Source organism: Vespula pensylvanica, chromosome 22 (assembly GCF_014466175.1).
Source record: "Vespula pensylvanica isolate Volc-1 chromosome 22, ASM1446617v1, whole genome shotgun sequence".
In the NCBI taxonomy this organism is placed as follows: Eukaryota; Metazoa; Arthropoda; class Insecta; order Hymenoptera; family Vespidae; genus Vespula; species Vespula pensylvanica.
The window spans coordinates 1643414-1655864 of record NC_057706.1 but is presented as its reverse complement, the minus strand read 5'-3'; the positions used below and the strand labels follow the sequence as shown (position 1 = coordinate 1655864).

The following is a 12451-nucleotide window of genomic DNA, read 5'->3' as shown; positions in this document are numbered from 1 at the left end:
ACAGTGAATTATCCAAACAGCTCTCGGCTGGATGCTGTAATTTTTAAAATGACGCGTAGAAAGATTTTTGTTTTCCATTTTCTTTTTTCTTTTCTATACTTTTGGAATATTAGCGAAAAAAATCAATATAATTTCGTTTAAATAACTTCGGGTTAATCGAATAGAAATTTTATATATTCGTTAACATCGCATATTATATGAGAATAGATATAGAAAGAGAGAAGGAAGAAAAAATTATGAGATTAAAGAAAAGAAAATGGCGGATTTTCTTACGAAGCAAAAAAAACTCTGAGAAACTTAAAGAAACTTCACTGCTGCCGGTCTTCGTCAAGTTCGTCGGCCGTTTGCCACGAGTCAGTAATAAATCAGTCGGCGGTGGGAGAGAAAGAGAAGAAAGAGAGGGAGGATTGGTGGCTGAGAGAGGAAAAGAGAGAAGAGACAGAGAGAGAGAGAGAGAGAGTGTGTGTAAAGTAAAGAAAGAAAAGAGAATACACAATGCGACGTACCTCCATGAAAATGACGAAGGCGAAAATCCGCTTAGTTAGAGCCCATCCGTTTTTCCACGATGTAGGGAGGGATAAAGGAGAAACGCGTGAAGAGGAGAGATAGAGGAGGGAGCGGAGATAACAGAGAGAGAAAATGGAAATTTACGTTTGTCCGAAAAGCTTTCTTGGCAAGGGGATAACTTTCTACACTCGTATAAGCGCTTTTACGCTTTACGAAGAAACAAGAACGTACGCAAAAGTTTCTTGACACGAAAGATCATGGCAAATTTAAGAATCAAAATGAATGCTGCCAATATTGGCAGTAGTACATAAATGTTACAATCTAAGAGAATCTACAAGATTAATATAAATAAAAGAAAATAAAATGAAATAAAAAGAAACGAACATATCGTGAACATAGAAGTTGATTGAAGTACATAGGAGAAGAAAGCATTTCCTCAAGAAGGAAGGTTATTGAGTCTGCATAAAACAAAATAATAGGGGTCATTTTTTTTCTTTTTTTTTTTTTTTTTTTTTTTTTCAAGAGTACTTTTATTAAGAAATACTTTTGCACTTATTAAATGCCTTATGTTTATAATTAGTTTTCATTATAATAATTATTGTTATAGCGTTGTCCTATTCATCTACTTAGAAGCATGCTTACTAACACATGTTACACGATCTTAAAATTAAAAGCAATTTTACTCTTAAAACACAGCTTACTTCTAAATCAAACAACAATACTTGGATTGCATAAAGATTATAAATGCCGGCTTTTGGATACGAATCTTGTATACGCAACTTTTCCGTAGAGTCGTGTCAGAGAAAAAGAGACAGAGAGAAAGAGAGAGAGAAAGAGAAAGAGAAAGAGAAAGAGAAAGAGAAAGAAAGAGAAAGAGAAAGAGAAACGTCACTAATTTGTAATTCAAGCGAAATTTCAATATATATCACGCGCGCGCGATGCCTGTTTACGAAGAATTTTAATATTAGCACCGTAGGGGTGTATATATATATATATATCTATATATATGAATAGATATATATATCCAAATATAAATATAAATAGATATAAATAGATATATATATCCAAATATAAATAAATAAATAAATATATATATATATACTCTTTTGTGAAATTTTCTTCCTCTTACGATCATACAAAAGCGTTTGTTAAGTTTTCAGAAAGAGAGAAGAACAGCTTTCGAGTATTCGTGTTATAAAAACAATGTCTCAGGAGGGAATAAAGCTCGCGCGATCTGGCATTATAAATCAGAGATATAAATATAGATTTTAACTTCATGTCTATTTGTTATGCTTTTCTTTTACATTGAAAAGCCTGTGTTACTTTCAAAAATATCATGATTCCTTAGAACATCTTTAACATTTGTCCCGAATTTGTTTACGAATTTGTTTACATTTGATAAAAATATATCGATGCTACCTGTTTGAACGTGTACACTGCATTCACGGTCATTTATCATTTCTCATTATATATCTACTGAAAGTGAATAGATAATGGAAAAAGAAAAAAAAAAGATAAATAAAGTAAAATACAAAATAAGAAAAAAAGAAAGAGAGACAGAGAGTGAGAGAAAGAGAGAGAGAGAAAGAGAGAGAGAGAGAGAGAGAGAGAGAGAGAGAGAGAAAGAGAGAGAGAAATAGTAAAAAAAAAAGAAAGAAAGACAGAAAAGAGAAAGAGAGACGTGTCACGGCAGTTTATTTAGATGCTTAAAGTTATAAAATCTGATTCATCGTGATAAAATCAAACAAGACCGAATTGAAGCGACATGATTTTTTTTGCGCAATCTGAACTTTGCGAATCTATTAGCGCAAATCATTTTACGTATTGATACATCGATCGCACGTTTATCTTTCAATGATATCTCAATGAATATTGCACGCGTTCTAAACACAGTGTACGTGTCTTTTAGGTTTAACGATATGTTATTGAAAATCAACAAAACGGAATATTATTTTACATTGTTTATGTAAAGTGAGCTAATACAAAAAAAAAAAAAACTTTCACTGATAATTCGATGAAAATGTTGACTCGGATAAACCCATGATCGAAGTATATGATTCGTTCCGCGTAAGATTTTAGATAAAACATGATTCTTCACACAACTAATCATAATAGATTCGTTAATCTTATCAGATATATATGTATATATATATATATATATATATATATATATATATAGATTCGAAAAATTAAATTCTCTATAACTCCATGATTTTCTATAACGATTCCTGTATAAAACATCGGACGTCAATCCGATTTTGAGAACGCCAAATGGCATGCGAAGACTCATTGATGTTCATCCGAAAGCGCAATAACCGCATCGTGGTTTTGTGCAACTTATTATACTACACTTTTGTCTTAATCAATTTTGTTTATAATAACAAATTTATAAACTAAGTATAATAGAATATTAATTGTTATATCTCTCTATCGAATTTGCTTTTTTGTTTCTTTTCTTTTTTCTTTTCTTTTTCTTAAATTTCCAAATTTCAGATTAATCGTACGTTTTTATCCTAAATCATGTTCACAAATAAAATAGAGTACGTTGTGCTTACTATTATCGTGCGACTATATAACAGTTGTCATAACAATAATTCTCGCAAAATGTAGCGTTGTCTTGGAAACAATAATAATTCCCGATCGCTCTGCCTATCATGCCAATAGATATTTGTCTCGGTAACTATAAAAAAAAAAATCTTAAAAATATGCATTTCGAGGAGCGAGAGGTAAATCCATTGATTTTAGGTGTAAAACCTACCTACAAATAATAATACCACTATAAAACGGAGACCAAATGATGGGATAATTAAATATAATATAATTTGCCTCAAAATGGCTACCTATGTACTCTTAAGAGTGGCTATGATAATAATTATTAAGTATCGTTCACGCTTCTTTGATTGTTGTTTAGTTACACACTTTAAGACGTTATAATACATGTGAGTATGACACGGATTTTCACTAAAAATATTTGTTAGATACGCTGAGCATTACTGACTTAAGCACTGTACTAAATTCACGTAAAACGTATTGTGTTATTAGAAAACTAATTATTCTTCATTGGTTTGCAATACTGGTTTAATAGATTTGTATAAAACCTTTGTCAACTGGAACTCTTAGAATAATGATTTACACGATACAGGTATTGGAAAGAATGCTACATACGAAGAAGTTATTACTTCAACCGTTTGGACGCTATAACAGGCAATATCCGCGATTTCTGTTTTCAATCTGTATCAATGTCACCGTACTCCAATCTGTTCTAACGCATTTCTTTTTTTTTTCTTTTTTTTGTAACACTTCTCATCAGCGCAGAATCTAACTGTGTAACGTTGGATGAAATTTAGTAAATATAATCTATACTGTATCTTACACTATGCTAAATCGGTCGATAAAAGTGAAATAAATGAGAATCGGCTACAATATTCTAATACTTTGATTACACGATAATTACTTAACAAAACGACATTGTGTATATTAATTAAGGCATTTATCAATGATTTTTATGTCAGTTAGGCTACTTATGTATTTGTATACATGTATTTGTATACATTCTCCATGTTGCCTGATACAAAAAAGGTAAACGATTCTCTATAAAAGCAGGAGGAAAGCAGGCAACTATGTTGTAACTGCTGATAAATTTTAAGCATGGCATCTTATTGTTTATGTCCATTTATGTATCTGGCACTCTTTCCTATTTTAGGCTGTTTTCCATTTATTGTTATTTTACTCTGCTGAATTATTGCATCGCATGGAAAAATATGGCTTTATCCAAATGCTATTTAACAAAGGCAATACACTGTAAGATTGCGTCATATATGCGCCATTTAGCTGTTGTTATACAATCAAAATTTTTTTGACAAGGCAAAACCAGTATTTAGAAAAGTGATGATTATTATGCCACATCACTTTTATGAAAACTGGTGGATACTTATTGACGATTACAAACATTGTTATTTGTACACTAGCATGTAAAAAGCATTATACTACTTATGTCATGATCTCTCATGTCCTGTGATGTTTAACAAAGTTAAATGGTAAACTTTGAACAAATACCGGTTCTCTTATCGTAATAGATGATCAAGGTATGTAAAATACAGGCAGAAAGAACAAACTTTCCTTGATAAAGATGTCTACAAAAATACTTGTATAATAGATTAAGAGCTGCAATGTCTACGATTTCAGATGATTATATGCGCCTCGTGTTACCAGTCTTGAACATAGTGACTTATGGATAAAACTTTATGATCTTTGTACTTCGCTTTTTACCAGATCATAAAAGTTATTGTTGTGCCCAACAAAAGTGAAGAAGCTTCTTTGTTATTACTATCATTATCGATATTATTAATATTATTATTTTTATCATTATTATAATTATTATTATCATTACCGTTATTATAAATTATAGAAACATAATCATACACAATGAGACAAAATTTGACATATATACATATACATGATATGTGTGTGTATATATATATATATGTCTATATATGTATAAGCGGTGTACAGATGCCATAGTGACTTAAGATAATAAGATGCATATTGCTGAATTATATAAATATAATGTAATAAAAAATAACTTAAACTACAAACTTATTGTATCAAAAACATTTTGAGGTCATTAAAAAAATATTGTTCACTTGATATATCCGAACTTTTGTAAAGGTTTCATAATGATAATGCCTTTTAAAATGATGAATAAGTAGCACTTGAAATCAAATCTTTTACACTATCCACATTTGCAGGCCATATTGGTCACTAAGTAGAAGAACGGAACACGGCCCGAAAGGAACCATATGAATTATGTTCGACCACAGCACAAGAGGATAATGGTTACCAAACTATATTTTACCATTTCATATGTGTGCGCGCGCACTCGCATCTATGTTTATATATTTGCGAACATATGTTAATTGCATTCAGTAGGTACCACATGTGATAAAGGAAATGGCGCGAGGGCAAAACAATATTTATACTATATAACTATATAAGATATAGTGGATAAATTTATTTGCAATTAATATTATTATTATGATCCAAAACATTCGATCTCTGATAACTGCATCCTTATACTGTGCAAATATGCTCATTTAAAAATATATAAATGTGTAATGTTTCTTTACTTAACAAATGTGACAAACATTAATATGAGATGTCACCTAAATTATGATCCTAAAATTGCGCAAGAAAAACTATGTTTTTATGATGCTTTGTACTGAAAAGAACCGGATGCGATCAGTCTTTTGGAAAACACTGAGTTCATCTCGTGCATTGCTATTGAAGAACTTTGTATCTTATGGAGAAAATACTTGCTTAGCTTAATGCTGTGTCCGAACGTTCACATATGGAATTTATATACATGGAAAAGAGCTGTTCAAAACCCTATTCATAAATATATACATACATATTATATATATGATATATATACACGTACATATATATATATAATATATATGTATATATATGCATATATATAATATATATATGTGTATATATGTACACAAATATATATGCATATATATATAATATATATGTATACATATGCATTTATATAATATATATATGTGTATATATGTACACAAATATATATGCATATATATGTAATATATATGTATACATATGCTTATATATAATATATATATGTATATATATATATATACACAAATATATATGCATATATATATATATATAATATATATATATTATATAGAGTGCATGCAATGTTAAAAATTTTTATATGAAAATTTAAAATAAATGCACGAGTTTTATGCAGTAATAGATATCCTTATTAACGCCTGCATATCGCGTTTATACTTAACATCTTAGATGTGGTAAAATAACATATGGATAAAGAAAAACTCATAAAGAGTTTAAAGGGAAGGATGATGGTCCAGAACAGCTCTGACTTTAGCGACAAATAATTTGTTCGATTCAACTGAAATCTAAAAACTCACTACTTTTGGTATAGCACTACGGTAGGCTGGAATTTAGGCTGTCTGGCAAACGGTAGTTTATCATATGAAATGGTGGGCTTGCAGGACTTTCAGGTTGACTGTTTACTCCAAGATTGCTGGAACCACGTCCACGTTTTCGCCTTTGTAAAATTCCCTTCCTAACCATATAGAAACGAATCGTACTGATAGGTATATTATATTTTTCTGATGCAACCTGAAATGTCATGCCACGTGCAACCATATCTGAAGCTTGTTTCAGTTCTTCTTCTGAACGTCTTTGTCGTCTTTGATAACCTGTAGATTTATAATATTATTAATATGTACATAAATATTAATCAAATATCGATTGTTAAATTTTTAATTAATACTTTTTATTACCTTCTATAGCAGGAAATGGACTGCTGGGATTGCAGTTACTATTTCGTACCATAGTGATAGAATAAGGTTTGACATCTTGTTGTTGAGAAAATTGTTCATCTGGTTCCATTTTAACCATCCCCTGAGTTTCTGTAAGAGTAGCTTCGCAAGCGCTAAGAGCCTTTTCCAAATGTTGTAATGCTTCACTATGTTCCATAAAATTGGATGAGTTTGGATTTTGCGAAGTTGGAGTATTATTGTGAGATGTAACATTTCCTGTACTAGATCCAGCAACTGAGGTAGGCTCCAAAAAGCTTGAGCTGCCTTCATCATTAGAGTGAGTGTCTTCGGGTTTGAAATGAGGTACATCATGTTGAGTTGGCGTTGATGGAGTGATAGGTGGATTAGAATCACATTGTTGTGAGTTACTCTCGATTGAAGAGCTATCACTTCCCTGAGTCGATAAGCCACGGACCTATCAATAAAATTTTTTTCAAATGAATCAATCAATTATTATATTTAATTTAAATACGCATATCATGTTATTCTTTAAAGTATTTTGATATATACCAAAGCATTATTTATCCCATACCTGCAGGACTTCTGCAGCTTGCATCAATTTTGCAAGCTGTTGTTGTTCTACGTATACTTCACCACGGTACATAAACTCGACCAATGCTTGAAGTTCCCACATTCTCATATCTCTCAGAAAAATAATAGGATGAGTACATGGTATTTCTAGCAATAAGCGTTCTAAATAATCGCTACAGGCAGATAATACCACTTTATGACATTTGATAGAACCACCATCACAAGCTAAAGTAACATCGACGAATTGTTCTGAGCTCAATAGCTTTGGAAAAGCACTGTGCATGTTTGACTGGTGAGAATTCCATGATACACAAAATTGTTGTCGATTCCCACCAGGATAATTGCCTGGACTAGGCAAATTACTTCCACTTTCCATGATTAAGGTAATATATTGTGAAGGAAGCCTGTTAAAGCCAATATAAATCAATTAAAATAAAAATAATTGAAAAGGATATGTAGAGCATTAATTAACAAAGGATCTGTTTTTGTTACAAGCTTAAATAATAAATTTGTTATATAGTCCATATTATAAACCTATTAATCGTAATATCATTCATATTATTTATAACTGTTTGATGATAAAACATATAAATCGAATATAAAAGAAAACAATTATAACAACCGAAGTTGGAATAATATTTTATTATGTTAGTAATATGGTTCGTCGGTTTAACAACGTAAGTTTTTTACTGACAATATAAACAATACAGATAAGAATATATAACAAAATTTATATACATTTACCCTTTATATACAATATAATATACTAAAAGTATTAACTTAAATTAAATTAAATAATAGAATAAAAGATACACATTAACATAATTGCTTTTAACATAAAATAAAGAGAAATTACTTTTTATATATTATTTCTTAAGATATTATTTGTAAAAAGATAATTGATAAGTTTTACACGAGAGAAAGTGAATAGTCATAACAAGAATAGGTTAACGAGAAACGCGACAGCATCGTTAAAAAAATGTACAATATGGCTGTCCAATATATGAGAAACTGTGGTAACAACAATATATACCAAACTACACTTAGATACAGACTATTCTTCAGTTATATAAAATGTGCAACTAATCCTTATTCAAATTAGAATGTATAATCGCGTTAACGCTATATACCAATAAAAAAGAACCGGAACGGTAGAGTTCTAAGAAAAATCTATAAGAACGTTAGTAGGAGCATGCAACAAAACAAATCAGTCGGGATATATAAACCAGAATCCCCATAAAAATAACTTTGAAATTAAAGCTCTACTTGCGCGGCATTTATCGTAATCACGTGTTCAAAGCGTACCAGCCGACAGGTTAACCGAAGAATTTGTGACGTGTGTGCGACGCAGACAATTTTTTTGTTAATTGAAAAATGGTGAAATCTTTGTGGGAGACGCTGTCGGCGTGAGTACCATCACCCCCCAGGAACGCCTTAAACACAAGTATCACGTTTCTTCTTAGTTTATGAAACCAAAGTGGCATGAATCGACGAATATCAAATCGGCTTGCTCGACGATTGATTTTAATATAAAATATTTCACTCACAATTACAAGCCTCAGATGACTCCTCTTATAATTTCGCGTCGGTTTCGGGAAGAATCCCTTAAGAAAACATTCATCCGTCGAGATTTGCACTAGCTAGGGGAGCTGAAACGGAAGGGTGGGGGTAGTAAGACTGGGGGTAGCTTAGTGGAACACTAGCGCACCTTCTGACATTATCACTAACTATTTCCTACACGCGATGCATAGTTACTAAAATTTCGATGAGGCGCAATATTTCTAAAGAATAAAATATTCTTTCGTTATTCGTATCTAGCGTAATGATTATACAATGATAAGATTTTATAAATGTCCAACTTGGTCGATACATTAAAGAAAAACGATATAACTCATAACATTTTATAAACGTACAATGCGCATCTATCATTGCGCAGAACAATAATCAAAATAATTTTAAGAAATTTAGAAAGGAGTCTCTCTCTCTCTCTCTCTTTCTTTCTCCCTCTCTCTCTCTAATTAAAATTTATTGACACATCCTTCTTTTCTATTTTGTGTAGTTATGAAAAATAATTAATATACGTTTTTACATTTAATCAATAATACATTATTGCAATACTATATAATATTATATGGACATAATAAATAATATTTGTTACACGAAGATATCAATTTGAAATTTACCAATGAAAAATCTCATTAAACAGTTATGGAAAATATGTTCATTTTATATATATATAATATAACTAAATAACAGATTATATATACCTGTATTATTCTTTACAAATAAAAATATAATTTCTTTGTTATAACAAATGATGAAAAATTAATTTTTATAACTATAATATTATTTACTACTGAATTTATTACTGGAAATGAAAAAATATATTGACCAATCAGAATGAACTTCGTCATTTCTGATTGGACATTTATATATTTAACTACATTTAACCAATCTTCTTGTTCAAAAATTGTTTATTTCTGATTGGTTGTAAAAAATAATTAAATCTGAAAAAAAACTGTATTAAAATCACATAAAAGAAACAGAAGCTGAAGCAAACTGAAGCACACATAAACTTACCAAACAAATAGATTGTGCCATCTAGTAATCGCATTATTTAATTTTATAACGAACTTTTATGAATACGAATACACGAAATAATACTATCATTGTTAAAAACACACAACTGAAGTTTACGTTTCACGTAAAGTGTATTGAAGTGAAACTGTGAGATTTCTCTTTATTATTCTATTCCATAGAATATTTCAATAGTCATGTCAAAAATGACGGGTTATGATACGCACGATGATGGTCCTGGATTTGTTGGTATAAGATTTTGTCAAGAATGTAATAATATGTTATATCCAAAGGAAGATAAGGAAAACAAAGTGCTTATGTATGCGGTTAGTATTTGTTAAAAATAATTCGATAATATTGTATCATTAAGTAACTGATGTAGAACTTAACCTTAAAAAGTTTTATTTATAGTGCAGGAATTGTGATTTTAAACAGCTAGCTGATAGTAATTGTATATATGTAAACAAAATTATGCACGAAATTGAGTAAGTATTAATCTGTATTAATAAAAGTTCATTTTATGATGATTCTATCATTACCTCATAAATTTATATTATACTATGTCGTTTTTAACCTTAGTGAATTGACACACATTGTTGCTGATGTTATATCTGATCCTACTTTACCAAGAACAGAGGACCATCCATGTCCTAAATGTAATCACAGAGAAGCTGTATTTTTCCAAGCTCAAACAAGGAGAGCAGAGGAAGAAATGAGATTATATTATGTATGTACAAATCAACATTGTTCACATAGGTGGACAGAATAAATTTTATAATTTATATTACGAATCTATTTAATAAGTATATTTTAATACAATTTAAAATAATATACTACTATAAATAAGATTCGTGTAATTAATATGTGTGTATGTATGTGTGTATATATGTAAATATATATAAATTTAAATTTAATGTTTTTAAAAACAACTGAGAATCTATTTTTTTATTCTCTCTTTAACACTTTCACGGCGAGGTGTTTTGAACTTTTATTATTTGTGGTTATTGTGACAGCACTGATCATTATAATAAACTATTAAAATTGTTATTATATAAATCTTAGAGATGATAATAATACTTTTTTATTATTAATAAATATTTTTTATTAATTTAATACTTTGATAATGTATTTCAAAACAATTGCCTACATGAAGTGGAATGCTACAAAAAAAAAGAAAACTTCTTGTTTTTCCTGTACTACATACTTTGCAAGCTCTTCTAGGATTTTTTATAGCACACTATTTTATTATTTTACTTATTTTATGCTTTTTCATGTCAGTAGACATATAAGTATTTATTCAAAAATTGAAATTAATGGGTGATGTATATATATCCTATAATATATCTCTATAGACATTTGACACTCAGTTGTGACTCGTCCATTTCTGGAATAGCATCCAGAAATTCACGAGCAACTTCTAATAGAAACTTTTTGAAGACTATCTTACTTTCCAATTCTTTTTTATGAATGTGATATGCATAGTTTATCAAATATAATACTGATTTTTTTGTCCATTTTTTTATTTTGCATAAAATTGAATAGTATGAAAGGTCTTGATCAGTCCAATCCATACCCTTCATATATTTATTATATCCTATTAAACAAGTTGGCTTTTTTGTTCTTTTATTTTTTTATTTATTTTATAACATGTACTTTCAATCATAATTGCAGAATGATTGGTTGATATCGTATATTAAAGTTCCTTTTTTTCCATGCTTAAACCATGACATTATTCCTTTTGTAGAATTTTTTCATTTTCATTTAAATTTATATTTTTTATACATTCTGGCAAACTTTTATTTCTTTTTAAAGTTCCACAAAAACGTATTTCACTTTGCAAAGATTGATGTGCAACTTGCAAACTATTATAACAATTATCTATATATACATGATGCTATAAATTTAGAAAAAGATTTAATAAAAATATTGTTGATATTTACTTTTTTGTACACAACACATTTCTAAATTACAAATATATCCTGTAACACTTTCATGGACCATGCTTATCGATAACCCATATTTTGTAATTTTTTTAGGATTGTATTTACAAAATGACAGTCTCCCTCTCCGTAGTATAATATTTTCATCAAAAAACAATTCTCTTTCTGGTTTATATACTATTAAAAACTTTTTTCTCAAATATGAGATTATAGATCTAATTTTATCAAATCTACTTCTACAGTTTTCATTATCATTAAAATGCCAATATCTCCATATCTATCGAAATCGTTCTCTGATCATCGTATTTCCAAAAATAGAATATAAAGTAATGAATTAGTAGACCAATATTCATATTTTTCTTTTTGACTTTCTTACGGATCTTATTAATATGATAAAACCAATAAATTTTTTCATTTCAATATTACTTATAACAATCCATTCTTTATTTTTATTTCTATCACTATTTGAATTGTTCTGATGATAATATCTATTTGATTCCTTAACAAGTATATCTATAAAAT

The 12451-nt window shown here is 29.3% G+C and overlaps 2 protein-coding genes across 3 annotated transcripts; one reads left to right on the top strand and one right to left on the bottom strand.

Annotated features, from left to right (window-relative positions):
• Positions 1-6197: 6197 nt before the first annotated feature.
• On the bottom strand, positions 6198-9399 carry LOC122636447 (broad-complex core protein isoforms 1/2/3/4/5). 2 transcript variants are annotated; one of them, XM_043827653.1, is made up of 5 exons: positions 8960-9399; positions 8718-8845; positions 7414-7816; positions 6843-7296; positions 6198-6758 (listed from the first exon to the last, which is right to left on the bottom strand). In XM_043827653.1, exons 3-5 carry the CDS (start codon positions 7786-7788, stop codon positions 6481-6483), a joined length of 1107 nt encoding a protein of 368 aa, XP_043683588.1. In that variant the 5' UTR covers positions 7789-7816; positions 8718-8845; positions 8960-9399; the 3' UTR covers positions 6198-6480. The 2 variants fall into 2 exon arrangements, with proteins under 2 accessions (XP_043683588.1, XP_043683589.1); XM_043827654.1 differs by lacking the exon at positions 8718-8845.
• A 544-nt stretch (positions 9400-9943) lies between these two features.
• LOC122636450 (DNA-directed RNA polymerase II subunit RPB9) lies at positions 9944-10838 on the top strand. The gene is made up of 3 exons (XM_043827661.1): positions 9944-10315; positions 10401-10474; positions 10569-10838. Exons 1-3 carry the CDS (start codon positions 10187-10189, stop codon positions 10756-10758), a joined length of 393 nt encoding a protein of 130 aa, XP_043683596.1. The 5' UTR covers positions 9944-10186; the 3' UTR covers positions 10759-10838.
• Positions 10839-12451: the final 1613 nt, after the last annotated feature.